This window comes from Myotis myotis, unplaced genomic scaffold, assembly GCF_014108235.1.
Source record: "Myotis myotis isolate mMyoMyo1 unplaced genomic scaffold, mMyoMyo1.p scaffold_m19_p_1, whole genome shotgun sequence".
Lineage (NCBI taxonomy): Eukaryota > Metazoa > Chordata > Mammalia > Chiroptera > Vespertilionidae > Myotis > Myotis myotis.
In genome coordinates this window covers 152,032,311-152,057,231 of record NW_023416313.1, presented here as the reverse complement: position 1 = coordinate 152,057,231, position 24,921 = coordinate 152,032,311, and the positions used below count along the sequence as shown (strand labels likewise).

At 40.2% G+C, this 24,921-nt stretch overlaps 2 protein-coding genes across 16 annotated transcripts in view; one reads left to right on the top strand and one right to left on the bottom strand.

Moving 5' to 3' along the window:
- The first annotated feature begins 3,608 nt into the window (after positions 1–3,608).
- Positions 3,609–9,209, top strand: EMC4 (ER membrane protein complex subunit 4). 3 transcript variants are annotated; one of them, XM_036296287.1, is made up of 5 exons: positions 3,613–3,816; positions 4,340–4,454; positions 7,707–7,860; positions 8,155–8,315; positions 8,800–9,209. In XM_036296287.1, the coding sequence occupies exons 1-5, from the start codon at positions 3,731–3,733 to the stop codon at positions 8,833–8,835; spliced, it is 552 nt and encodes a 183-aa protein (XP_036152180.1). In that variant the 5' UTR covers positions 3,613–3,730; the 3' UTR covers positions 8,836–9,209. The 3 variants fall into 3 exon arrangements, with proteins under 3 accessions (XP_036152198.1, XP_036152180.1, XP_036152189.1); XM_036296305.1 differs by lacking the exon at positions 8,155–8,315 and having other exon boundaries at positions 3,609–3,816; XM_036296296.1 differs by lacking the exon at positions 3,613–3,816 and having other exon boundaries at positions 4,340–4,462.
- Positions 9,210–9,375: 166 nt separating this feature from the next.
- SLC12A6 (solute carrier family 12 member 6) overlaps positions 9,376–24,921 on the bottom strand; it is an 86,907-nt gene continuing 71,361 nt past the window's right edge. For all 13 annotated transcript variants that reach the window (XM_036296196.1, XM_036296215.1, XM_036296227.1 and 10 more), the window contains 10 exons: positions 24,465–24,584; positions 23,628–23,732; positions 22,848–23,016; positions 16,709–16,904; positions 15,986–16,155; positions 14,742–14,873; positions 14,040–14,147; positions 13,686–13,870; positions 13,161–13,294; positions 9,376–12,055 (listed from right to left, as the gene is read on the bottom strand). In XM_036296196.1, coding sequence (XP_036152089.1) covers positions 11,964–12,055; positions 13,161–13,294; positions 13,686–13,870; positions 14,040–14,147; positions 14,742–14,873; positions 15,986–16,155; positions 16,709–16,904; positions 22,848–23,016; positions 23,628–23,732; positions 24,465–24,584 — 1,411 coding nt within the window. In that variant the 3' untranslated portion in view covers positions 9,376–11,963. The remainder of the gene's footprint in view (positions 12,056–13,160; positions 13,295–13,685; positions 13,871–14,039; positions 14,148–14,741; positions 14,874–15,985; positions 16,156–16,708; positions 16,905–22,847; positions 23,017–23,627; positions 23,733–24,464; positions 24,585–24,921) is intronic.

The window sequence follows — 24,921 nt, the reverse complement described above, 5'->3', positions numbered from 1 at the left end:
TTACATGTAACATTGAATTAGTTTTAGGGGTACAACTTAATGATTTGATATATGTATACAGGGTGGGGCAAAAGTAGGTTTACAATTGTTCGTATGGAAAATAATACAATAATTAAGAAATAATAATACAAGAATAAACTGTTTCCCATACTCTCAATTGAATGCAAATATACCCAATATACTCTATATATTTATCACAATGAATTATGTTAACAGCCATCACTACACATGATTATATTTTAAAAACATATATTTATATTTTTCTAAATCCACAGTGCAGAGAACTAGGAAAAGTATGGGAAAGTACAATTTTAAAAAGTGCTCTGAAATCCCATTACTCCTTCATGTGTTTATCAATTGAGTCATTTTTCTATGTATATGAAATAACATGCAAAATATGCAAAAATTATACATTTTAGAACTGGAAGGTAGCCTTAGAAGTTAATTAGTATAAGTCCCTCATTTTATAGATGAAGAAATTAAGGCCAAGAGAGTTCCAAATTCAAGTGACTCAGGTAGTTAGTTCATTAGGAGTCAGGATTAGAATCTAGGTTTTCCTTCATTTTTTCTTGCAAAACAAAATTTGTACAAAAACTGGAATCCCCAAAAGTTTAATTCCAAGTTAAAACTCCATTTCCATAAAGGATTCTTCCTAATGATATTCTTATAATAATAATAAAAAAAAACAAGCAACGTTTTATAGAGTGCCTTCATCTTTCTCCTGAATTGTTGTATACAGCGTTGTCCCCACTGTGTTCTACAGAACGTTGATTCCATTGGGCATTAACAGATGTAATAAGGAGAGGGTTCTTACTTAGATACATTGGGAAACAAAATTAAAGGATATTCTTATGGAATAATTTCTTGTGATTTTAATGTTATACTAATAGCACTGAGAACCTCTGGGGTGTATATGCAAAATACAATATGCAGTATTTAACCTTGGAATCCTTCCTCAGCTCAGTCCTAAATCTTCATGTTCTTTGGAATATGTTTTAGCAAATAACACTATGAGGATTCCCAGGATAAAGGAATAAAAGATCTGGAATACTCTATTGAGGCCAAAGCAACTTTGATTCAGGTTATAGTTAAACTTGTTTTAAAGAAGTAGGGGAGTACTTTATTTTTATTTATTTATTTATTAATTTATTTTCAAATTTGCAAGTGAAAGTTTAGGATGTCACAGAGGTAGAAGTGGGCCAGCTGGGCTGCATGGACTCAGGAAACAAGTTACAGAGCTTAGGAGAAAGAAAGGCAAAGAAAGCGCATCTGGGGGGGGAAAGAGAAGGAACGGCTTGGGCTATAGGGGAGTACTTTATTATTATTTTAAATTTTATTTTTATTGATTTTACAGAGAGGAAGAGTGAGGGATACAGAGTTAGAAACATTGATGAGTTGATCAGCTACCTCCTGCATGCCTCCTAATGGGAATGGAGCCCACAACCAAGGTACATGCCCTGACTGGAATCGAACTCAGGATCCTTCAGTCCCCAGGCCAATGCACTATCCACTTAGCCAAACTGGTTAGGACATGTAGGGGAGTACTTTAAAAGGGAAGGAATATATGATTTAAGTGACTAACAATGTTTTAAAGTGTTCCTTTAAAATTTATTAAGCCCGGGCAGGGGTCCTCAAACTTTTTAAACAGGGGGCCAGTTCACTGTCCCTCAGACCGTTGGAGGGCCGAAGTATAGTTTTAAAAAAAACACTATGAACAAATTCCTATGCACACTGCACATATCTTATTTTGAAGTAAAAAAACAAAACAGGAACAAATACAATACTTGTATTTGCATGTGGCCTGCGGGCCGTAGTTTGAGGACCCCTGTAAGGAATAAGACAAGAGCCCTAACTGGTTTGGCTCAGGGGATAGAGTGTGAGCCTTCGGACTGAAGAGTCCTGGGTTTGATTCCAGTCAAGGGCACATGACGGAGTTGTGGGCTCAATCCCCAGTAGGGGGCGTGCAGGAGACAGCTGAACAATGGTTCTCATCATTGACATTTCTATCTCTCTCTCTCCTTTGCCCTTCCTCCCTGAAATCAATAAAAATACGTATTTTTTTAAAAAAATAAGACAAGAATAGCTTGAAAATCAGACAATATTGCACAAAATTACCAGAATATATAACATTTTTATGTACTCCCTCCCCTCTAATTTTTACCCTTTATGTATTTTACATAGTGTAATTATAGTATACTCAGTTTTGTATTACAGTTACTTTCTTGTTTTAAAAAATATATTATTTTATTGATTTCAGAGAGGAAGGGAGAGGGAGAGAGAGATGGAAACATTAATGATGAGAATCATCGCTCAGCTGCCTCCTACACGCCCCCACTGGGCATCAAGCCCACAACCCGGGCATGTGCCCTTGACCAGAATCAAACCCAGACCCTTCAGTCCACAGGCCCACGCTCTATCCACTGAATCAAACCAGCTAGGGCTGGAATATAAATTAATGTAATTTTTTAAAGCGGGTGTTTCGTGCATACTCCGATCTACCAAGTACAGTTCTAATAATTTAACTTAAGGAAATAAGGAAAGATGTGCAAGGATGTTCACAGCAACATGGGTTATAAAAGGGAAAAACAAAACAGAAAACAACTTAAGTATCCAATAATAAGTCAAATTATGATACAGGTGTACAACTGAACACAAAACCCACTCAGTAAGAATAATGTTGTATATTATTTAATGACATTGAAAAACACATCATGCGTATGTGGCGAGCCCACCATTCAACCTCCTCACAACAAACTTTGAAAATAGGTGCATTATTCAACTTTTACATATGAAGAGGTTTGCAATATACACAGTTGAACTTGCCCAAGGTCACAAAATTCAGTCATGAAGCCAGGATTCAAAAGGAGGCCATCTGAACCTCGGCCAGCGAGCCTTCCCACTTCCACACGGCCTCCTGGCTTTGGTGCAGAACGAGGATACCACTACCTCCTTCCCAGGGTTACCGTGAGACTTAAATGAAATAATAAGCACAAAGCTCCAGGAACACAGTGGACATCCAATACTCGGAAGCTACTAAATAACTCAAGGCCACACCATCCGTGGTGAAACCAGGATTTAAAGCGAGCTCTGGCCCTGACTGGTTTGGCTCAGTGGATAGAGCGTCCGCCTGCGGACTGAAGGGTCCCAGGTTCGATTCCAGTCAAGGGCATGTACCTGGGTTGCGGGCACATCCCCAGTGGGGAGTGTGCAGGAGGCAGCTGATGGATGTTTCTCTCTCATCGAAGTTTCTAACTCTCTATCCCTCTCCCTTCTTCTCTGTAAAAAATCAATAAAATATATTTAAAAAAAAAGATTAAAAAAAAAGATAAAAAACAAATAAATAAAGCGAGCTCTGTCTGAATCTTGTAATTCCCGGGAGGGCGGAGGAACTGAAAACCTTTTCTTGGCCTCAACTCCTCAAGCAGAGTCAGTACGGACCTTCCCTCGGCCCCGTAAAGGGCGCCTCGGGGTCAGGGGACACACAACAGGCCTCTTCCAAAAGGAGGGGCGCCCGGAGTCGCTTTAGGAAGATTTAAATTCAGGCAGCTTTTCTCACCTGCCGCGCTGGCTACTTCCACGGACTCTGTGCCCGCCCCCGGAAGTGACGTTTACGCACGCGCCGGAAGTGGGCTTGCGGACTGGGACCGGACGTCGCGGACGCTGGTGGGGCTGGGGCTCCGTGTGCCGCTTAGACCAGGCAGCTTCACGGCGTTAGGAGGCGTCCATTGCCATGACGGCCCAGGGCAGCCTGGTGGCCAACCGAGGCCGGCGGTTCAAGTGGGCCATTGAGCTGAGCGGGCCTGGAGGAGGCAGCAGGTGAGGAGCCTGGGCGGAGGGCCTTGCCCCCAGAACTGCCCCGGAGGCATGGAACCTGGACTGGATGGGTGGCACCAAGACGGCTCCTGGGCAGCTAGCGGCGGAAGCCGTGGCGGTTTTTGTGCCCAAAGGATGCGTAGTTCCGTCTTCCCAATAGGCAGGGCTCTGACGAACCTGCAGGAGGGGTTGATGGCATCTGGGAGGTGCACCTGAAGATCTTAACTCCTATGGGTAGCAGAACAGGAAATGTGGGAGTCCACAGCTTTAGTTTCTTTATTTTTTCTTTTTTTAAAAATATTTTTATTGATTTTAGAGAAGGGAGAGGGATAGAGAGAAACACCAATGATGAGAGAGAATCATTGATTGGCTGCCTCCTGCAGGCCCCACACTGGGGATCAAGCCCACAACCCCGGGCCGTGCCCTGACGGGAATCCAACCGTGACCTTCTGGTTCATAGGTCAACGCTCAGCCACTGAGCCATGCCTCCTGGGCGAGCAGCCTGTTTCTTGGTTTGCTTTTTTAGGGGCCGAAGTGACCGGGGCGGTGGCCAGGGCGACTCGCTGTACCCCGTTGGTTACTTGGACAAGCAAGTGCCGGATACCAGCGTGCAAGAGACGGACCGGATCCTGGTGGAGAAGGTACAGAGGTATAGATGTCGCCGTCGTTTGGGGGCTAGTCCTGGCCCACCCACCCGCTCTTCTCTCCCGGACAGCACATGAATATCTTACTGGAGATGGGCCTTATCCTGAATGTTTTGGTAGCTCAACTGCTTGAGAGTAGTGTGTTAACAGTAGTTTACATATCAGCTCCAAAAGTGCTTAAGAATTGGAAAAAGAAAAGACATTTAGAACCTAAGGCATAAGAAAGTAGGTTGAAAAGTATTTATTGGTGGCAATGCCTTTCAGTTGAAGTCATCCTTTTGTCCTCTAATTTCCTTACACCACATCACCTGCCAGGATATTCTGTTGGCTTTATCTTCAAAATAGATTCAAAATCTTACTGCTTCTTACTACTTTCACCTATCGTCCTGGTCTAAGCCACTACCATCCTTCACCCAGATGTCTTCATTGTTGTGGGAGCGGTATGTGCATTGCAGGGTGTTTAATAGAACCCCTGGCCTCTACCTATTAGATGCTAAATGTGCCCTTCCCCAGTTGTGACAACCAAAATGTCTCCAGCATTACCACCTTTCTCCAGGGAGGTGAATCGCCCTTCTGTTGAGAACCACTGATTTTTAAAGAGCACAATCTGATGAGCTTTAATAGTGGTGTACCACCTTGAAACCACGACTATCTTGAAAGAAGATTTTCTTCTTCTCCAAAAGATTCCTTGTGCCCCTCTCTGCCACAGATTTCTAATTGGTCTACTTCCCCCTGTAGTCTAGTCCCAGCACAGCAGCCAGAACTATGATCCTTTTAAAACATGAGTCAGATCATTCCTATTAAAACTCTTCTGTAGCTCATTTCACTTACTGTAAAAGCAAAAGTCTTTGTAATGTTCTACCTAACTCTATATTGACTAAGCCCCTTGTAACATCTTTGACTTAATCTCCTATCACATTCCCCTGTATTTATTATTTTTTTTATTGATTTTTAGAGAGAGTAAGGGAGAGGGAGAGAAACATCGATGTGAGAGGGAAACATCAATAGGCTGCCTCCTCTACGCCTTCTACTGGGAATCAAGCCTGAAACCCAGGCATGTGCCCTGACTGGGAATGGAACTCGCAACCTTTCAGTGCACCAGATGACACCCAACCGAGCCACACTGGCCAAAGCTAATTTTATTTTTTAATCCTCAACCAAGGATATGTTTTTATTGATTTTTAGAGAGAGAGAGAATAGGAGAGAGAGAGAGAGAAACATCAATGGGAGAGAAAAACATTGATGAGCTGCCTCCTGTGTAGGCGCCCCAACCTGGGATCAAACCCGATTAACCTTTTGGTGTATGGGACAACTCTCCAACCAACTGAGCCACCTGCCCAGGGCTACCACTTTCCCCTCTGTTCACTGCAGTCTTGTCAGATTAGCCTCCTTGCTGCTGCTCACATATGCCAGGCAAGTTCCCATCTAAGGATATGTGTACCTGTTTTTCCCTCTGCTGGAATACTCTTCCGCAGCACCTGTATGGCTTGCTCTCTTATCAGTGAAGCCTACCCTCATGGCACGCCCTATCCTGTTTTCCCACTTTACATTTCTCCGTGTCATTCATATATGTGACACAGTTTACTTATTTTACTACCCATCTTTTCATTAATTTAAGCTCCAGGTTTTTGTCTCCCAAAAGCCTAGAACAGTGCCTGCACTTTCTTTCCCCTCAGCCTTGCGATTCAATACTAAGCGATTCGTTTCATAAAATTCCTGTGATTTTTCACAACATGAAAATGACAGCTATTCTCAATTTTTTTCTTGATAAGTATCATTTTTCATCTTGGTATCAAATTGTAACATAATACATGATAGTTAAAGTATTAACATGGCTTGACTTTAAAGGTAGATTATCATAAAATACTTCTTTAGTTCTGTTGTATGGATGATTTGATATTTAAACTTACAGACAAATGATCTATGTAAATTACATATTGGGAAACTTTAATTTCAAGTATGGGCATTTATTCTTTTAATGTGAGTAAACACAAATGGATAGTGGTATATTATTTTTATATAGCTAGATTTGCTTAGGATTTTTGCATTTATGTTTATGACTGATAGTGGTCTATAAACTTTTCTCATAATGTCCTTGTCAGGTTTTGGTATTTATGAGGTTCCATGTAATGAGTTGTAGAGTGTTCATTTTTATTTTCTAAGTTTGTATAAGATTGGCTTTATTTTTTCCTTAAATGTTTGAAATTTGCCAAGGAAAACCATCTGATGGGCTTAGTTATAGATTCAGTTTCTTAAAACAGTTATGGGATTATTTATATTTCCAATTTCTTATACCATTTAGGTAAGTTGTATTTTTTTTTTTTTTATGAATTGTACCATTTCCTAAAATTCATAGTATGATCACTGTAATATTTGCAAAACCTATAGAGATGTCCCTTTTTCATTCCTGATGTTGAATTTTTATCTTCCATCCTTTTTTCTTCATCAGGCTCACCAGTATGATGTTATTAATATTTTTTAAAAAACAACCGTCGGCTTGATTTAACGACAATTTCACTAATTACTATCATTATTTTCTTCCTTTTCATTTGTTCTTTTTCTAACTTACTGAAATAGATGCTTACTTTAATTTTAGTGTTCTAATCTGTATTTAAAGCTATAAATTTCTCAGAGTTCTAGCTATGTTCCACAGTTAAAATGTATTTTGATCAGTTAAAAATATATTTTCCATTATAATTTCTTTTGATTCATGCATTATTTCAAGTACATTTGTTAATTTCAACTCATAATGGATTTTTGGTTATCTATGTTATTGAATTCTAGCTTGATTGCATGGTAATCAAAGAACATGCTTTGTATAATTTGAGTTCTTTGAGTTACTGACACTTCCTTCATGGCTTAGCAGGTGGGCAGTTTTTGTAAATGTCCCATGTGTGTTTGAGAACAGTGTGAATTCTGCAGCTGTTGGGAGCAATGCTTTATAAATATCAGTTGGGTTCAGTTTGTTAATGTCTTTCAAATCTATATCTTGACTTGTCTGTTAGTTATTGAGGTATGCTAATCTCTCACTTAATCTCTCACTATGTGGATTTATCTATTTTCTTTTTTTTAATTAAAAATATTTTTATTGATTTCAGAGAGGAAGGGAGAAGGATCGATGAGAGAGAATCATTGATCAGTCAGATGCACAAAATTGAAAATTGTGTTCATTTGACTTTAACATCAGTGATACAATAAATGTGGGACTGAGGGTAGTGCTCAGAGGTTAAAACTGTGTCTTTGTTTTAGCGCTGTTGGGACATTGCCTTGGGTCCCCTCAAACAGATTCCCATGAACCTCTTCATCATGTACATGGCAGGCAATACTATCTCCATCTTTCCTACTATGATGGTGTGTATGATGGCTTGGCGACCCATTCAGGCACTTATGGCCATTTCAGCCAGTAAGTATTCTTGAACTAATAACCCTTATGAAAGTTTTAAGAATTAAATGTAAATTCTTAGGCAAAACCCATACTGGAAATCTTTGCATGGCTCTTGGCTCGTAGCGGGGAGGGTGTGCAGGACGGTGATGGTAGTGGTGGTGACATGGCGGGAAAAACAGAGCTTATCATGGATTTTGTTCACTAGTTCTATTTGCTATTTTACTGTGGGCTGGTGTGTATTATTTATATCTTAATATGTGCCCGATTCGTAATTTTTTAAAAAGTTGTTTTGGCACTTTGTTACCTCAACAGCTTTCAAGATGCTAGAAAGTTCAAGCCAGAAGTTCCTTCAGGGTTTGGTGTATCTCATTGGAAATCTCATGGGTTTGGCATTGGCTGTTTATAAGTGCCAGTCCATGGGACTATTGCCTACACATGCATCAGACTGGTTAGCCTTCATTGAACCTCCTGAGGTAAGGCAAAAGAAAAGTTAACTTTGGGGCTAGTTGTAATAGACAGTAAATAGCTGATCCATTTGATGTAAGGGATTAGAGTTGGTATTAGAGCACATTTCCTTTTTAATCCTCTCCCAAGAGAGAATGAAAGGGGGGTGAAGGGGGGAAAGAGAGAGAGAGAGACAGAGAGAGAAAAAAACATTGATGGGAGAGAGACACATTGATAGGTTGCCTCCCGACCTGGGCCAGGGATTGAATTTGCAACCCAGGTAGGTGCCGTTGACTGGGAATTAAACCCTTGACCCTTCTGTGTGTGGGGCTCATACTGTAATCACTGAGCAATGCCAGCCAGGGCTAGAGCCCATTTCTTAAGAAATAAGATCCATTAGAAGTCAGGAAGTTATTTTTTAAGGATAAAATAACTTGTGGTTAAAGTATTAAGTACTTGATTCAGGAAGTTATTTCAGTGCTCATTCCCATTCACCTCTTCTTCTTGTTTCAGAGGATGGAGTTCAGTGGTGGTGGACTGCTTTTGTGAACCTGAGAAAGCAGCACCTGGTGACCATGTATTTGGATCTCATTTACAACCTTCTTTACCCCCAGTGATGACTCCTCAGCATATTCACCCCTAACATTATCACTCGTGCTGAAAAGAACTGAAAACACCCTTTTTTCCAGGGTGAGGAGACATCCTAGAAAGATAATATATATATCACTACAAACACAAAGAAACTATGCCACAACCCTTGACTGAAAATAATGTAGAAAACTTTATTATGTTTTCAGTATAGAGCAACAACAAATAAAACCGTAACTATGTAAACAAAAGAATAGTTGCTGCTAAACCAAGAACCACAGCAGCATCTCCTTTCAATAAATTAAATGGTCAAGAACAGTGCTTTAAAAATATTATATAGGTTTCCCTTAAATCTGTTTTCCTTAATATTTCACTTCTATTTAACATAAGCTGGGACATAAAACTTCTGTTGGAGACACTTGTGGAAGGTGTGAGAAACTAATGCTGGATTCTGATTATACATGATGAAAAGAAAAATAAACCAGACAAAAAGCACATAAATATAATTACAGTAAATTGCTACTTTAATATCCACAGTGGGTTTTTAATACATTTAGGGGGAATGAGGATTGGAGGAATCGTTGGGGCCACAGGAATCTGAGGCAATGGAAGGTACAAAGTAGGCATCTTTCCCCTGCCAAGAGGAACCTGGTACCTGTCAAGCAGATGCTGCAGTTCAAACTTCAGCTTTTAAGAAAGCTATAGAAGGCAGAGGGCCAGTAACTGGAAAATGTATGTTATTATAACCTGCCCTGGTAAAGTCATAGCTAAGACTTAAAAGTTGGATCTTATTCAAAAGGCAGGAGGAGGTCTTTTCTTTCTCTTCTTGAAACACAAAACCCCTTCCCCTAAGGTGCATTCTCATTAAGTTTTCCGTATTGCTTTATTTGCAGTGATTAAAAGAGACAAGATACTTTGTAGACAAACAACATAAGCAACACAGAGACATGAAATGCTCTAGATAGAGATGAGTTTAAATCTGGCCTAATAACCATTTTCCCACGTAACAATGATTTTGTATTTAGGGGCTGAAGTAGTGGCTATATTAATAGCCATGAATTCCCTTATCCCTTTAAAAGATTCTTATAGAGCTCTAACCACAAAATGCTTTTAAAACTAACCTTAATTCTGCCAATATTTTTTTCTATATGGAAATACATATAAATATCACTTTGGCCAGAAGGTATGTGTAAATGTAGAGGAATTCCTGGGCAGGCAGACTTTAGAGCATGGATCTTCAATATTTTGAATCCTGGGGAACCTGTCCTACTGCTGGACTCAACTAAACAATGGAGTGTTGCAATGGAAGCAGTAAATAATGCTTCTATCCTCTGTAGGAAGGAGCAGAATAAAAGACAAAAATTCTGTCTGTTTTGCTACCATGACGGCCTGAAGGTTGAAAGAAAAGTAAAAGGAATACATTGAAATGACTCAATTTCTTAAGTCATACTGAAGGGTTTTCTCTGTAAAGGTCAAATGAATAGTCTGCTGGTACCTAGGTCAGCTTGCTCCATATCCTAATGGGTAATCGAAAAAGTGCCACTATTGATCAGTAAAGTGAAATTCTAAAGCCACAAATATAGGCAAATAGTTTTTCTAAATAACCTATCCACATATATTTGAAATTACCATTTAGTCACAGAATAATTTCGTTATGCTTGGAAAACAGGTGTTTTTGTGATCAATAAATTAGCAAATAAGCTAAGCTTGCATAAGTATTTCCATAACATACTTAAAGTTCTAAAGCAAAACTGAAATAGCAGAAGACTATTGGCTTGGACAGTCTCCTAGTTTAGAGCCAAGTTTCTGCAGTCAGAATGCAAATTAAAATGGAAAGGAAAATGGGCATACTTGGCATTTAGATGAGTGCCTCAAGTCTTCACTATGGCTTTAGAAATGAGTCCACAGGTTTCTTAGTGAAAGAAGTTACTTGATAGGCCAATGCCAATTGTATGCCACCTTAATGAAGTAGGTAAGCGAGTAGCAGCATCTCAATAACTTTGGCACTACTGAAGGAATACGGCTCTAGAACTTCGAATTCCATTGCTGGATTTCCCCTTGAAAAGATAGAAACCTTTTAGGAAAGAATTTTAGCCAGGCTTCCTAGTGTTTGTTCCTATGATTTTTGACCTGTGTCTACTAACCCAGAGGACATAAAAGAGAGAAGGAAAGGTGAACCTATTGGTCAGTGTACATTATATTTCTTAGAAAACAGCTTGTTTGTTTTGCCCATGTCACACAGATAACCAGATTATATTCCAGTAATTCTTAATAGCTATCTTAGAATTTCCTTAATTTGGCCATTTGAAAAGTACCTGAAAGAAACAATTTCTACTCCACTGTTTAAAAATTTCCATGTTAACGCTGCCTGCATTACAATCTTAATCACAGAGTGGGGTTTGAAAACCAATAGCTGAAATATACAACAACCCAGTATGTGTACATATACTGCTTTTGGGGGGGAAATCTTGTTTTGGAGGACGAAGTAGAAGCTGCAGCCATATTTCAGATTCTGTATATCAGTATCCTAATATAAAATTAGAGTCCTGCAAAGCAGTGGATACACTCCAGAAAATTAGCTTAAAAAGGTTTTCATCTTGGTTTGCCATAGGTTATCTTCACCAGGATGTTAGGTCCCCATACACTTGGCCATGAATGCCTTAGAATGATGACGTTTTTTCTCTGTTGAACCATGACTTCCAAGACTCAATCTTTAGTGCTGGATATGTACTTGCTTTTTGTCTTCGGTTGAATTTCTGGTATGCCTTCTGACAACTCATTTTATTGGTTAGCTTGTTAATTCTAACTTGCCTTCAGCTGGTACAGACATGGCTTTAGTAATTGACCATTTTTCTAATGTTGAGGGAATATTTGCTTCTGTAAGGGGGGCAGATCATATGAGAGCAAAAAGCAGAACTGTTACGTTTTTGCACAAGTACTTGAGGCTCAGCTTGTCAAGAATTCACTCAGATGATGTGTATAGGACACAGGCCTCTAGTTAATGGGACTGGTAGTAAAGAGCTGGCACTCATGGGAGGATGGAAGCCTTTTGGGAAACATGAAGCCAAGCAGAGTCATTCAGGAGGAAATTACGAATAAATGGTGATCACTTCACTGCCACCACCTCGGACAAGGAGGACTCGCTCTAGTCCCTCGGTGAGCACTTCCAGGAACTCCATGTCTTCAGAATTTGTCAAGGAGACAAAGGCAGAAGAAGAGCACACTTTACAACCTACACCATGATAATCAGAGTTTATCTGATTACAAAGCCAAAAAAATCAACATGCTTTTGTTAATTATTGCATACTCAGAATTGGAAGACTGTACTTTGTAATTCAGTTTCACCCTGTGAATTAATCCAGGGATCTAGTCCTTTAGCATATGGAAGGATTTTTCCACTTGTTATATTTTTTTTTCTAAATATTTTTTTTTTTAAATAGGGAAAACACACAAGTAATGTGTAAAATATTATGAAGCAAAATAAGCCAAAAAAGGAAAAGCCACAACAGGGCAGCTCGTTAAGATTTCTAGAGAACCCAAGTTTTCTAAGTGAAGCTGCTCAAGTAGAATTTTTCTGCCAGCTCTTTTTTCCTTTTTAAAAACTCTCTTCCTTAATGATACTGGTGGGAATGGGTCAGGTGTCACCACTGCAGTGCTGAAGTGGTCTCAAAAAATCCTGGGTTTTTTTCCTTTTATCTCTTTTTTCCCCTCAGAGGAGGGTCCACTTCAGCTGCTTCTCCCCTAATGCCATCCAAAAGAAAGAGGCTTTGCAAGTGGGTAGAGCCTGAAAAGGAGGAAGGATATGGGTATTCTGTCTCTGGGATTGTCAGAAAGGGTTCCATACACAGTATTAGAAGTAATGTTGCAAATATACCACTTAAAAGCAGTCTCTTTAGGCTTCAGAGAGAACATATAACCCCAACTCCTTAAAAGATTAATCTCACTGCTTTGTAAGAATCCCTGTATGATAAGGCTTTTAAAAGTCTCCCTCTTCAAGAGGAAAATTTTGGCAGGAGCAATCACTTTTATAGCGGCCAAGTAGTCACATCTAAAAAGCAAGCTAAGCCCGGCCAGTGTGGCTCAGGAGGTCATGGTTTGATTTCCCGTCAGGGCACATGCTTGGGTTTTGGGCTCTATCCCCAGTGGGGGTTAAGCAGGGAGCAGCCAATCAATGATTCTCATCATTGATGTTTCTATCTCCCTCTTCCTCTCTGGAATCAATAAAAATAAAATAAAAAGCAAACTAATATTTTCCCTACTGGTAGCTCCATTCTTGGAAAGGATACAGTTTTCATCACCCTCAGGGTTTCGGGGTGGCCCTGGCATATTCAACAAAACCAACTTTGCTTCATGGGACTTGTTAACTATGACCTCATTGAGCTTCACTGCTGTATGCATCCGCCTCACATTGGACTGGTCCCTGCAGAGGGAAAGGGGAAGAAGGGGGGGAGAGGTGGTTAAGGCAAACAGAAAACTAGGCATATCATCAACAACCTTACAAAACTTGAGATATGGAGCTTTTTGCTTTGAGTATGAATGATATAATGAACAAAATGACTTCCTTATAATATTAACACCTTGGGTTTTCTCACTCTATGTTTGCTTGTTTATACCAGGAACACAGTATAAAGAAGGATGGTTACCTTGTGTACAGTGTTAATTGGTAGCTGGTATGCATAGGCAAACAACAGAGAGATGGCTGGATTTGGGGTAAAATGAACAGATTCCATCCTGTGTATCCTGGCAAAGGTGCATCCATGGCACTGATTAGGATCCTGTTATGTGATAAGCTTGTGAGCTGGAAAACTTACGGACGCATGTTAAGCAGGTCCTGGAATCCTTCCATTGACTTGGCCCTTTGCCCCCGGGATGCCATGTACTTGTCTTTCGTCCAAGTCATGTGTACCTTCTCCTGATAGGTTTCTGTCTCTTCATCCTCATCAGAGCCAATGCTGGTCAGTCGTAGCATTGAATTCCGGTCTTTCACCAACTGTGCCTGCGGAAGGTCCAACACAGCTCTATTTTGAAACAATAATGTGACTATAGGGGAATAACTGATAACGTGAGAAGAAAAAAATCTATCATCTCATAAAAACAATACAGTATCATTCCTTTCAGTGACAGATTTCATAGGCCAGGATTAGATTACTGCCTCAAGGTCTCACCTCTCTGTCCCGCTCCGTTTTGGAGAGTCGCATGTGCCGGAGCATCTGGGACCTTTGCTCCATCATCAGAGTACGTTCATAAGTGTAAGCTGATATGTCACTGTCGTGCTGCCACATATATGAGAGTGGGGAGGAAACAAAGAGAAAGCAGGATGAAGCACACATTTTCATCTTCACTCACAAAATTAAACCCGACAAAGTATCACAATGTCGACCTAAGTTTTACTCCTACTTTTTTGTTTAGTCATTGAGCCACATAAACACGACATTGTGGAACACAGATCCAACCCAGAAGAAGCCCTGAGAATCCTGTCCATAATCTAACCATTACATGTTTCCTTAAAACACAAAACACAAACTCTAGTCTTTTTTTTTTTTTAATACTGCTAGGTTATTTTTTTTTTAAAGCTGTGATTTTAGCATGAATACATGAATGAAAACTTAATGAAATTATATTAAGCAGACAGGAATCTGACAGAAATATCAGGGCTATTTAACAAAAAAGAAAACAAAAAATTAAAAACCACCAAACACACATCACATACACATTCTACTTATTTAGATCAATATATTAGGGTTGTGTTGGAACTAAAGGATAAATCCATATCTGCAGCTAAAGAATTTCCAACCAGAAAAGGTACTAGGAAGACAAGATAGGGGTGGGTGAAGGGTGGTTTCTTTGGTCTCACACAGCTTTCTCACCATCTCCACCACTTCCACCTCTGCCTCAATGCGCAGGTGATACAGGAAGGTGGCCAGGTCCTTCTTCATCTGAATACTGTTGTCCTCCAGCTGGGCTACTGTGAAGATCCGTATGTTGCATTTGCGCCATACCTGATAAAGGACCATACGCACATGGAAAATTTTATGTAAGAAGGCAAAAGTGACATTTCTTACAACACAAGGCACTGTTACCTAGAACATCTTGCTAGAGTGTCAGAGTATTGATTCCTAGTGTCCTACTTGCAACATTATTGTACTAGGGCAAAAGTTTGACAAGAAACACATTAAATACTGTTTTAAGCAGGCCTTTTTTTTTTTTTAATCCTAACCTGAGGATATGTTTTTACTGATTTTTAGAGAGAGAGGAAGGGGGAGAGAGAACCATCGATCAGTTGCCTTCCAAATGTGCCCCACTGGGGATTGAACCCACAACCTAGGTAATATGTGTCCTGACTGGGAATCAAACCCGCAACCTTTTGGTGTATGGGACGATGCTCCAACCAACTGAGCCACCTGGTCAAGACTGTTTTAAGCAGTTCTTAATTTCATAATAAGAAAACACCTGGCAAGAAAGGAAAAGATGGCGTGTGATACATTAAGAGGGTGCTTTATTCAGATAGCATATTGACACCATGCATACAGACTATATTATTTTAAATTTCAGTTTAATTGACACACAAACATGCACGTTTACCCTTTTCCAAATTCGAAAGACCTTGGTCTTTTCTTTTTTTTTTTAAAGAATGTGTTTAGCCAGGCTGGTGTGGGTCTGAATGAGCGTCGACCTATGAACCAGGAGGTCAGGATTTGATTCCTGGTCAGAACACATGCCTGGGTTGTGGGCTTGATCCCCAGTGGGGGAGCGTGCAGGAGGCAGCCGATCAATAATTCCCTCTCATCACTGATGCTTCTATCTCTCTTTCCTTCTCCCTTCCTCTCTGAAATCAGTAAAATAAAATAACGAAAGAAAAAAATGTTTACTTGTTAATGTTTTTTCCAGGCCTCATATATAACTTTATCAATTTATGGGATTTCATTTAGAGATAGGTAAATATCAACTACAAAGGAAATATTTCTCATAAGGTTGAAACTGGAGAGCCAAGAATAATCCCCACATCTTCTGATTCGAGGCCTTAACACTATACAATCAAAGAGGAAGAATTTATCTAATAAACAGGACAGAAGTTAAGGGAGAAAGACTTTTTGAAAGATGTCTAAAATACCTTGTACTGTTTAAGTAGGAATGGTAACAGCATGAGCATCCCCCCATCATGCACAATCCACCACACGTCAATGTTGCCCTCAGAAAATTGCTCCACGTTGCTGGGAAAGAACGAGATGTTTTTCGCCACTAGCAGGGCCAGATGGGCAGCAGTTGTCACTCGAACTGTGCCTAGGGAGAGAAAAGAGAATCAGGATAAGCAGGGCCACCACGGCAGGAAAGCAAGGATAATGTTCCTTTACATTTCTTTGAGCAAGGTGTCCTATTTACATAGTAGGTATACCACAAGTACGAAAACTACTGTGAAAAAAACTGAATAGCTAACAGAATTAGATTGAATACTGTGATGTACATTACCAAATATATTCTATTTACTACATTTCTAAGGGGGGGTATGTGAATTTGGGAGATTTTGAAGCTGAGGGCAACCCTTCCAATTCCTGTGAGAATGTCAATATGGGACTCATAAATATGTCAATTTCAGAGATAATTGCTAACATAAGACTTGACAGAGATAAATAATTCATGAACATAATGTAAAGCTAGAAGGGGATGAGTAGGATAAGGTTATTATTACCAGTAGTTATTTAGGTGCCCTTGTAAGACCATGTTTCAGCAATGGCACAGCCTCTACTTACGAAGCTAGGGGTTGGGGTTAGGGAAACAGGGATTTAACTACCTGCCCTATTTGGGCCCTTGGTATAGTATAAGGAGTGTTTTGTACCAATAAAAGTCTTCCAAGACCGAGAATCTTCACTCTGGCGCCAGCCATGAGGCCATCCCATCACCACTGTATTGTGCTTCATGCCTCCAAGGCCACACGACTGGATGAGGTGGGAAATACCCTCTTTCAGCTTGGCAGCCACCACCAGCTGGCAGAATCCTTTCACCTTCTCTGCCTCCATTAGGTGCTTTATGGTCTGCAAGAGAGACAGAACTTCAACACTGAATTGCTTCATCCTGGACCTTTTAATTTTTTACTCCGTCTCTAATTCTATTCCTCTTTACAAACTCTGCCTAAGACCATATCTCCTATAGAAAAGTCCAAAAAATTAACGTTATCCCAATGAAATTTCATGATCCTTTGTCTTTTTTACTTTTTTTTAAATCCCCAGCAGAGGATGTGTTCATTGACTTCAGAGATAAACACAGGCCAGTGCTCGAATTTGGCAGTTCTTAATGAGTGGTTCATGGCAATAATTTCTTTGCATAAATCCAATAAGACTACTTCCAAATTATGTGGTCTTATTAACCAGACTTTGACTGGAATGCCACGTCTGAGAGAGACATATGCCTGGATTCTAAATGTTACCAGAATGCCTTAATGACTCTCAAATCTGATTGAAGCCAATCAAAGGCCACTTGCAGAAATGGCCTAATACCTTACTTGGTCATGTGGTTCATGGCAGTCTTTCCAGTGAAGGAATGAAGGCTGCTTTCCTGAAAGATGACAAGAAAAGAACCTCAAGACACCTTTGGGCACCTCAGGGACTTGAGGACTTGATCCAAACCTACAGATATTTCAGGCAAAGCCTGATGGCAACTAGGGCTTGGCCTCTCCACTCTGAGGGGCTGACTGCTCACTAAAGGTCAATCTAAAGATTCCTTGTGAAAATTCCAGCAAAACAAATTTGAAAAAGCCTGTGATCAACTTGATGAATTGCTGTTCTAGTTTATGCAAATAATCAGGCCTTGATATAGTATGTCTGAAAATGAGGGTAACATTAAGGAGAAGAATTATGTTTTAATGAAAATCATCATGTCCATTTATAGATAGTGGACTCCAATGCAGTTAACTGTCTTCAAAATTTTTTTTTTTTATTTTCTGCCTGCACATTTTATTTTATTTTTTAATTAAATCTTTATTGTTCAGATTATTACATTTGTTCCTCTTTTTTCCCCCCATAACTCCCCTCCACCCAGTTCCCACCCCATCCTCTGTCCTCACTCCCCACCCACTGTCCTCATCCATAGATGCACGATTTTTGTCCAGTCTCTTCCCACATCCCCCAAACCCCTTTCCCCCCAAGAATAGTCAGTCCATTCCCTTTCTATGTCCCTGATTCTATTATAATCACCAGTTCATTCTGTTCATCAGATTCTTCATTCACTTGAATTTTAGATTCACTTGTTGATAGATGTGTATTTGTTGTTCATAATTTGTATCTTTACCTTTTTCTTCTTCTTCCTCTTCTTAAAGGATACCTTTCAGCATTTCATATAATACTGGTTTGGTGGTGATGAACTCCTTTAGCTTTTCCTTGTCTGTGAAGCTCTTTATCTGACCTTCAATTCTGAATGATAGCTTTGCTGGATAAAGTAATCTTGGTTGTAGGATCTTGGCATTCATCACTTTGAATATTTCTTGCCACTCCCTTCTGGCCTGCAAAGTTTCTGTTGAGAAATCAGCTGACAGTCGTATGGTTACTCCCTTGTAGGTAACTGAGTTTCTTTCTCTTGCTGCTTTTAAGATTCTCTCTTTGTCTTTGGCTCTTGGCATTTTAATGATGATGTGTCTTGGTGTGGTCCTCTTTGGGTTCCTTTTGTTTGGTGTTCTCTGCGCTTCCTGGACTTGTAAGTCTATTTCTTTCACCAGGTAGGGGAAGTTTTCTGTCATTATTTCTTCAAATAGGTTTTCAATATCTTGCTTTCTCTCTTCTTCTGGCACCCCTATAATTTGGATGTTGGTACGCTTGAAGCTGTCCCAGAGGCTCCTTACACTATCTTCGTATTTTTGGATTCATTTTCATTTTGCTTTTCCGGTTGGGTGTTTTTTGCTTTTTCGTATTTCAAATCTTTGACTTGATTCTTGCGATCCTCTAGTCTGCTGTTGGGAGTCTGTATAATATCCTCTATTTCAGTCAGTGTATGCTTAATTTCCAGTTGGTCCTTTATCATAACCTCGAGGGTCTGACTAGATTTCTTGAGGATCTCACTACATTTATTGGCGATCTCACCAGTCTTTTCGAGGGTCTTACTAAATTTATTGGCGGCTTCTAGAAAGTTCTTGAAAAACCTTAATAGTGTGGTTTTGAACTCTATATCCAGTAGTTTGCTTTCCTCCCTTTCTGTCATTTGTGTCCTGTTTCTTTGTCTCCGCATTTTTTTATGCTTCCCTGTGTTGGTAGAGTGGCTTTGTGTGCTAGGTGTCCTATAGGGCCCAGTGGTTCAGCCTCCCCAATTACCTGAGGAGGACACTCTTGGTGCACCCCCTTGTGGTCTTTGTGCACAGTCTTGTTGTAGTTAAGCTTTGATTGTTGTAGCTATCAATGGGAGGAATTGACCTCCAGGCCAATTGGCTGTGAGAATCAGCTATGTCTGCAGTGGGAAAACTTCTGTGCTGGAGACACCCCTCCGGGGCAAGACTTGCTTCAATGGGGCTTTGGTGTTCACTCAGTCTGCCCCCTGAGTGTGTCCATTATGGTTCCACGGAGCTGCAAACTGGATGGTCCCACTATGACCACTGGGCACACTCACTCCTGGTTCTCTAGGGAGGTACTAATCTAGCCTTTGCCTGAGGCTACCCAGCAAAAGCCTCAGTGCAGGGCTTGGGCGGGGCGGGGCGGGTCTCAAGGGATCAACAGGGCGGGGCTAGCAGTTATGGCTGCTCTCAGAGGCCCTGCTTCTCTGTGTCCCGGTAATCGCTGCAAGCCCCTCGGAGAGAAAGCTGCCCTCGAGTTCCGACCGATGCCAGACAGTCCCACTTCTCCCGTATGAGTCTGGGTCCCCAAAGACTCTCCCGGAACTGGAGTTCAGAGCCTGGGACTCCCTCCTGATTGCAAAAGACAACCGCGCCCTCAGCCGCCAGCCCGCTCCACGTGCGCCTCTGTACCTTAGTATTTTACTTCCGCACTGCTCCTCCTCTGAGTCTCGGTAAGCTTTTCTCTTTCCTCCTAGTTGTAGAATTTCCACTCAGCCAGCCTTCCTGTGGTTCTGGATGATGTCTGTTCCGTCTTTTAGTTGTATTTTTGAAGTTGTTGTGCAAGGCAGCAAACTCTGGTGTTTACCTATGCCGCCATCTTGGTTTCTCCAAAATTTTGTTCTTAAGGCTGTGTCTATGTGTGCCATACAGGCCTCAGCACCTGATGACATCACCAGGGATGTTCTATTTGCAGACAAACTATCAGACTGTCATCATGTAATTCCATTCCACCAAAAGCCTTACATCTGAAAGGCTTCTTAACTAGTTTATGATTTGCTATGAACATTAACCTCTGTTTTGTTTCCTTCTGTTTTCACAGAATGTATGTCTATATCCTAATTTACCTGATTGTGTGCTCACACAATATAGGCCTCACAGTAGAAGCCACCTGCATCCTAAAATGAGACTCAACAGTCTGGATTTATGATTGAATCAATGAAGTATGGACAGTCTAGCAGCTTTGCTTGAAACTGTTTTCCCTTTTCTGCCCAAACAGTGCAAACAGAAAAGGCCCCAGTTTCTCATGAGGAAAATTCTAGAATATTTCCCTTAGCTTAACTTGAGTGGACAAAAGAGCTTCAGACAGGTGTGACACACCTGCCTCCAGGGAAGCCACTCCTCCAACCTAAGTTATAGGGGACGCTATAAGTCATATTTTCCCCTTATCAAGTGAGTTTTTACCACTCGCTAGACCTTTGTTACTGTAAGTCTCCTCACTTTTGATTATGACTTTCAATCTTCTTGTCAAGTTTGTCATTTCTAGAATACAACCAGAATGCCAGCTTGTCCAATGTGTCATCCTCCTGGACATCACTGTGTCACCCTCAGGGACACCAGACTGACCTGGAATTTGCAAAATCTCCCTTCCCTACATGAAGATTCCATTCCCTTTTGCTCCCTTCTTCCTCTGTCAGACAGGGAGAACCCCTGAGCCTTAGGATAGGCAGGTCTACATACCCCTGAGAGCATGAAGCAGTTACAAGTAGAGACCTTCGTTCATTTCTCCTTTGTAAGAATACAAAGAGGTTCCTTTTTTTTTTCTCAGGGAGAAAGGATACCTGTATAATTAATCTAGTTATTAGTAACAGGAAAGGAACAAAGGGAAGGCCAAGTATTATAGACATAGACATGTCATTTGGGCAGCTTCACCAGGAAGCTAAAGCTTTACACTTCCCAGGGAGCCACTGGTCTATTCCCTATGGATGCTGGGGGAAAGGACTGGGCAGGGGGAGCGGGGAAGTAGACACATATCCAGTAAAGTTGGGGGGACTAGGGGAGGTACTTGTCTGTCAGTCATACCTGGGAACGAATCACTGGCCAGAATAGGCATGGCACTGCAAAGGTGCAAAATTTGGGACACTTAATTCCCTGAACAAAGGAATTCGTTCCCTTGTACTCTTGTGTTCTTGGGACTCTTTGTAGGTTGGCTCGCTCTTTTGGCTCCCATACATTCATTCACCCCCACACACAATGGACTAATAGACTGTAACTAGCCTGATGCTGAACTGGACCTTGCTGCTACATGGAACAGAAATGGCTTTGCTTTTAGCTCTACTGAGTCCCCAGCTACACTTCTTCCAGGACTCGATTAAGGGAAATGGGACACTGGAAACCCAGGGATGTAATTCCATTCCATGCAAATAAAAATCCCTCATCCTCCTGAGTGAGTCTCAGAAAATTCTTTTTCTTGAGATATCGTAAGAACTCCACCCTCAAGCACTCAGTAGGGAAAGGGATATCTCGATTTCCCTGATAACAATTCCTTCCTCAGTCAGGCATGCCCTGACTCATATTACTAGAAATTTAATCTGATAACTCAGTTTGGAGTTTTTTGTTTAATATATTTATATTGATTTCAGAGACAATGGGAGAGGGAGAGATAGAAACATCATTGATGAGAGAGAATCACTGATCGGCTGCCTCCTGCACACCCCACACTGGGGATTGAGCCCGCAACCTGGGCATGTGCTCTGACCGAGAATCGAACCATGACCTCCTGGTTCATAGGTTGACGCTTAACCACAGAGCCACGCTGGTCAGGCTTTAATAATTCAGTTTTGCTTTAGGATTTTCTTTTTTGTCTCTCCTATTGCCATATTCTTTTTGATATCTTAATGGTAATTATTGATGATATCTGTATTTGCTTTACCATTCTTTCATTCAAGCCAATTTGGAGATATTTCATTTACTCTTACTCTACCCTCTTGGTGGAAAGGTGAAGGAAATAATGATATGGAAAATGGATATGAATTCCCAAAGGAACAGATTAAGTTAGTAGTGTAGCTAGGATATTATACAGGGTCTCTTGATTTCCAATCCTGTGCTTTTTATTTATTTTTGCCATCATTCGGGACTAATATTTTTTCCAGCATTTCTAGTTTTTTTGGGCTCAAAGCATTCCAAAATGAAATCCAGTACAAATTTTGAAATGTAACTGAAAATTTCTCCAAACAAAGGGTTGGTTCTATCACTTAAAAAAATATTGGAGTGGAAACTATTTTCTTCTTCAGGGAGAATTTTAAGTAAGCAAATTAGAAGTAGCTAAGAAATGTTGCTCATGATACCATGTAGATTAGTAAAGAGAAAGAAAAGTTCCTCACTGCTCCTTGTCACAAGCTTGAGAAAAATCATCTCCATATTTCGAAGGAAAGATTTATTAATTTACATGATTTCTCACAGGGATGAGTCAATGTTTGGAGTCTTCTGGAAATAGTGCTTAGTCTTGATAATCTTATAGTTTAGAAATGCTTTACATAGGAAGAAAGAATACATTACTATCTTCTGACTCACCTTATTATCTGGGAGAATAGGAATGTTCAAAAGCCAGCATTCAGAGGGGAATTTCCTAGATGGCTCAGGAAAGGGAATAACTTGGTCTTACTACTTAACATCACAAAACTGTAAGCAGAATTCCACAGTGTCAATATACCTTGGCTCTTACCTGTTCAGCAGCTAAAGCTTCACCATAATTCTCCAGGAAGTTCCCCACAATGACAGAGCCCACAATAGTGAGGCCCTTTCCTGCTTTAAGCTGGGAAGCAAAGGTGAGGAGGCGAGGATGTTTGACGTGTAAATCTTCATCTAGTTTCAGCAATACGAGCAACTGAGGCCTGTAAAGAAATCCAAGGGGGATGGGGATGAGGGCAAGGAAACACTTGGGGTCAGGGGACTAGAATGACAGTTCTACTTCTTCATTCAGGACATCTGTATAAAACATGTTATTGAAAGAAGGAAGAGATTCGAGAAATGATAAGAGTGTAGAGTTATTTTGAATCCTTTCAGTATTATCTCAAATTGATCAATCTTCAAGGAAGAATAAAAATGGTAGAAATTGAGATCACAAATCTCAAGAAAAAAAAAAGAATAAAGAAATCAAGGATTTGGGACAGTTTAAAACAGGTCCATGACACCAATTCCTATTGTCACGTAATTTCCTTATCCTATAATTAATGATGCACATATTTCTGTGTATAACTATGTACCAAATACTACTAAAGCTCTTTTGATTTTCTTTGTCTTTTTTTTTTCTTTTACTTATATTTTTAAAAACTTTTTTACTGAGGTAACTGGTTAATAACATTATATAAATTGCAGGTGAAAAACATAATAATTTGATATCTGTATACACTATTGCGTGCTCACCACCAAAAGTCTAGTTTCTATCCATTACCATATATTTGACCCTTTTATACATTTTTCCCTCCCCCCATCCCTTCTTTACCTCCAGTTTTTTGTGTGAGGAGGTCCTTCCTCCAGCCGAAGCAAAGCAAACCGGGCTGCACTGAGGGATAGCCCACGGATACCATCACCCCATTCTTTCTCAGCTCTGGGAGAAAGAGGAGAAAAGAACAGGAACAGACTTAAACCATAGCAAGTACAATTTCAAAAAATAAAGTATTTTCTTCTGAATCTAAAAGTAACATATGCACAGGTAGAAGATTGAAACTCATATTAATGATGTACATAATGCTTCTTTCTAACATAAACTCAATGTAAGCAGGTCACCATTACTGTGTATCAACAGAGTGTACTGCACCACAGCTAAGAATGAAAGCTGGAAGGGCCACTCACTTGTCCTTCTATGTAACTATTCAAAAGCAATTTGAATTGGGAAGTTAATACAGACCCAACGTTTATTTTGAAAATAATGGGAGAAAATAAAACTCAATCTAATCTTCTGAATTGGTGTTATTTATTGCTAATTTTTAGTAGTTGTTAGTCAAGTCTTAGTCGTTACAAAGTTATTCAAGACTAACTTCTTTTTCATTTCAGAGAAATGACTTGACTAATGGGATATTTATATTTGTGTTATACTTTGTTAATACTTATTATTTGGATATGTCCTTTTAGTTTTTTTTCATCCATCCATCCATACTTTCTCAACAGGTTCCCCTTGCGATTAAAAGCTGTGACTACAGGATGGTTAAGAGAATCACCAGGGGTATAAAATTTAGCTATGAATGGATGAAGTTATCTGGATCCTAATGCAAATTTCTTTGGGTTGGCTCTAACCAAACTAGCCAGTTTTGATACTTTTAGCAGTCAAATCCACACTCACCCTTGGTACTCAATGTACTTATAGATCATACCAGCTATTACAATAGCTACGATGGCATAATACCAGGAAGAAATGAACATCAGAGCCAGACAGATACTCATTCCCATAAAAGAGAGGGTCCTAGAAAATTAAAAACAAAAATACAAATAAAAAAGTATTCTTTTCAGTAGCTACAAAAGAAGCCTATGCTCGAGATAGTTTTTTGTGTATTTTGTTTTGTTAATCCTCACCCGAGGATATATTTTTTCATTGATTTTGAGAGAGTGGAAGAGAGGGAGGGAAGGAAGGAGGGAGAAAGACAGGAAGAGAAAGAGAAACACTGAGGTGAGAGACAATTGATTGGTTGCCTCCCACACGTGCCCCAACTGGGACTGGGGATCGAACTTGCAACTCAGGTATGTGCCCTTGACTAGGAATTGAACCCGAGACCCTTTGGTGTGCAGGCGAACACTCTAAC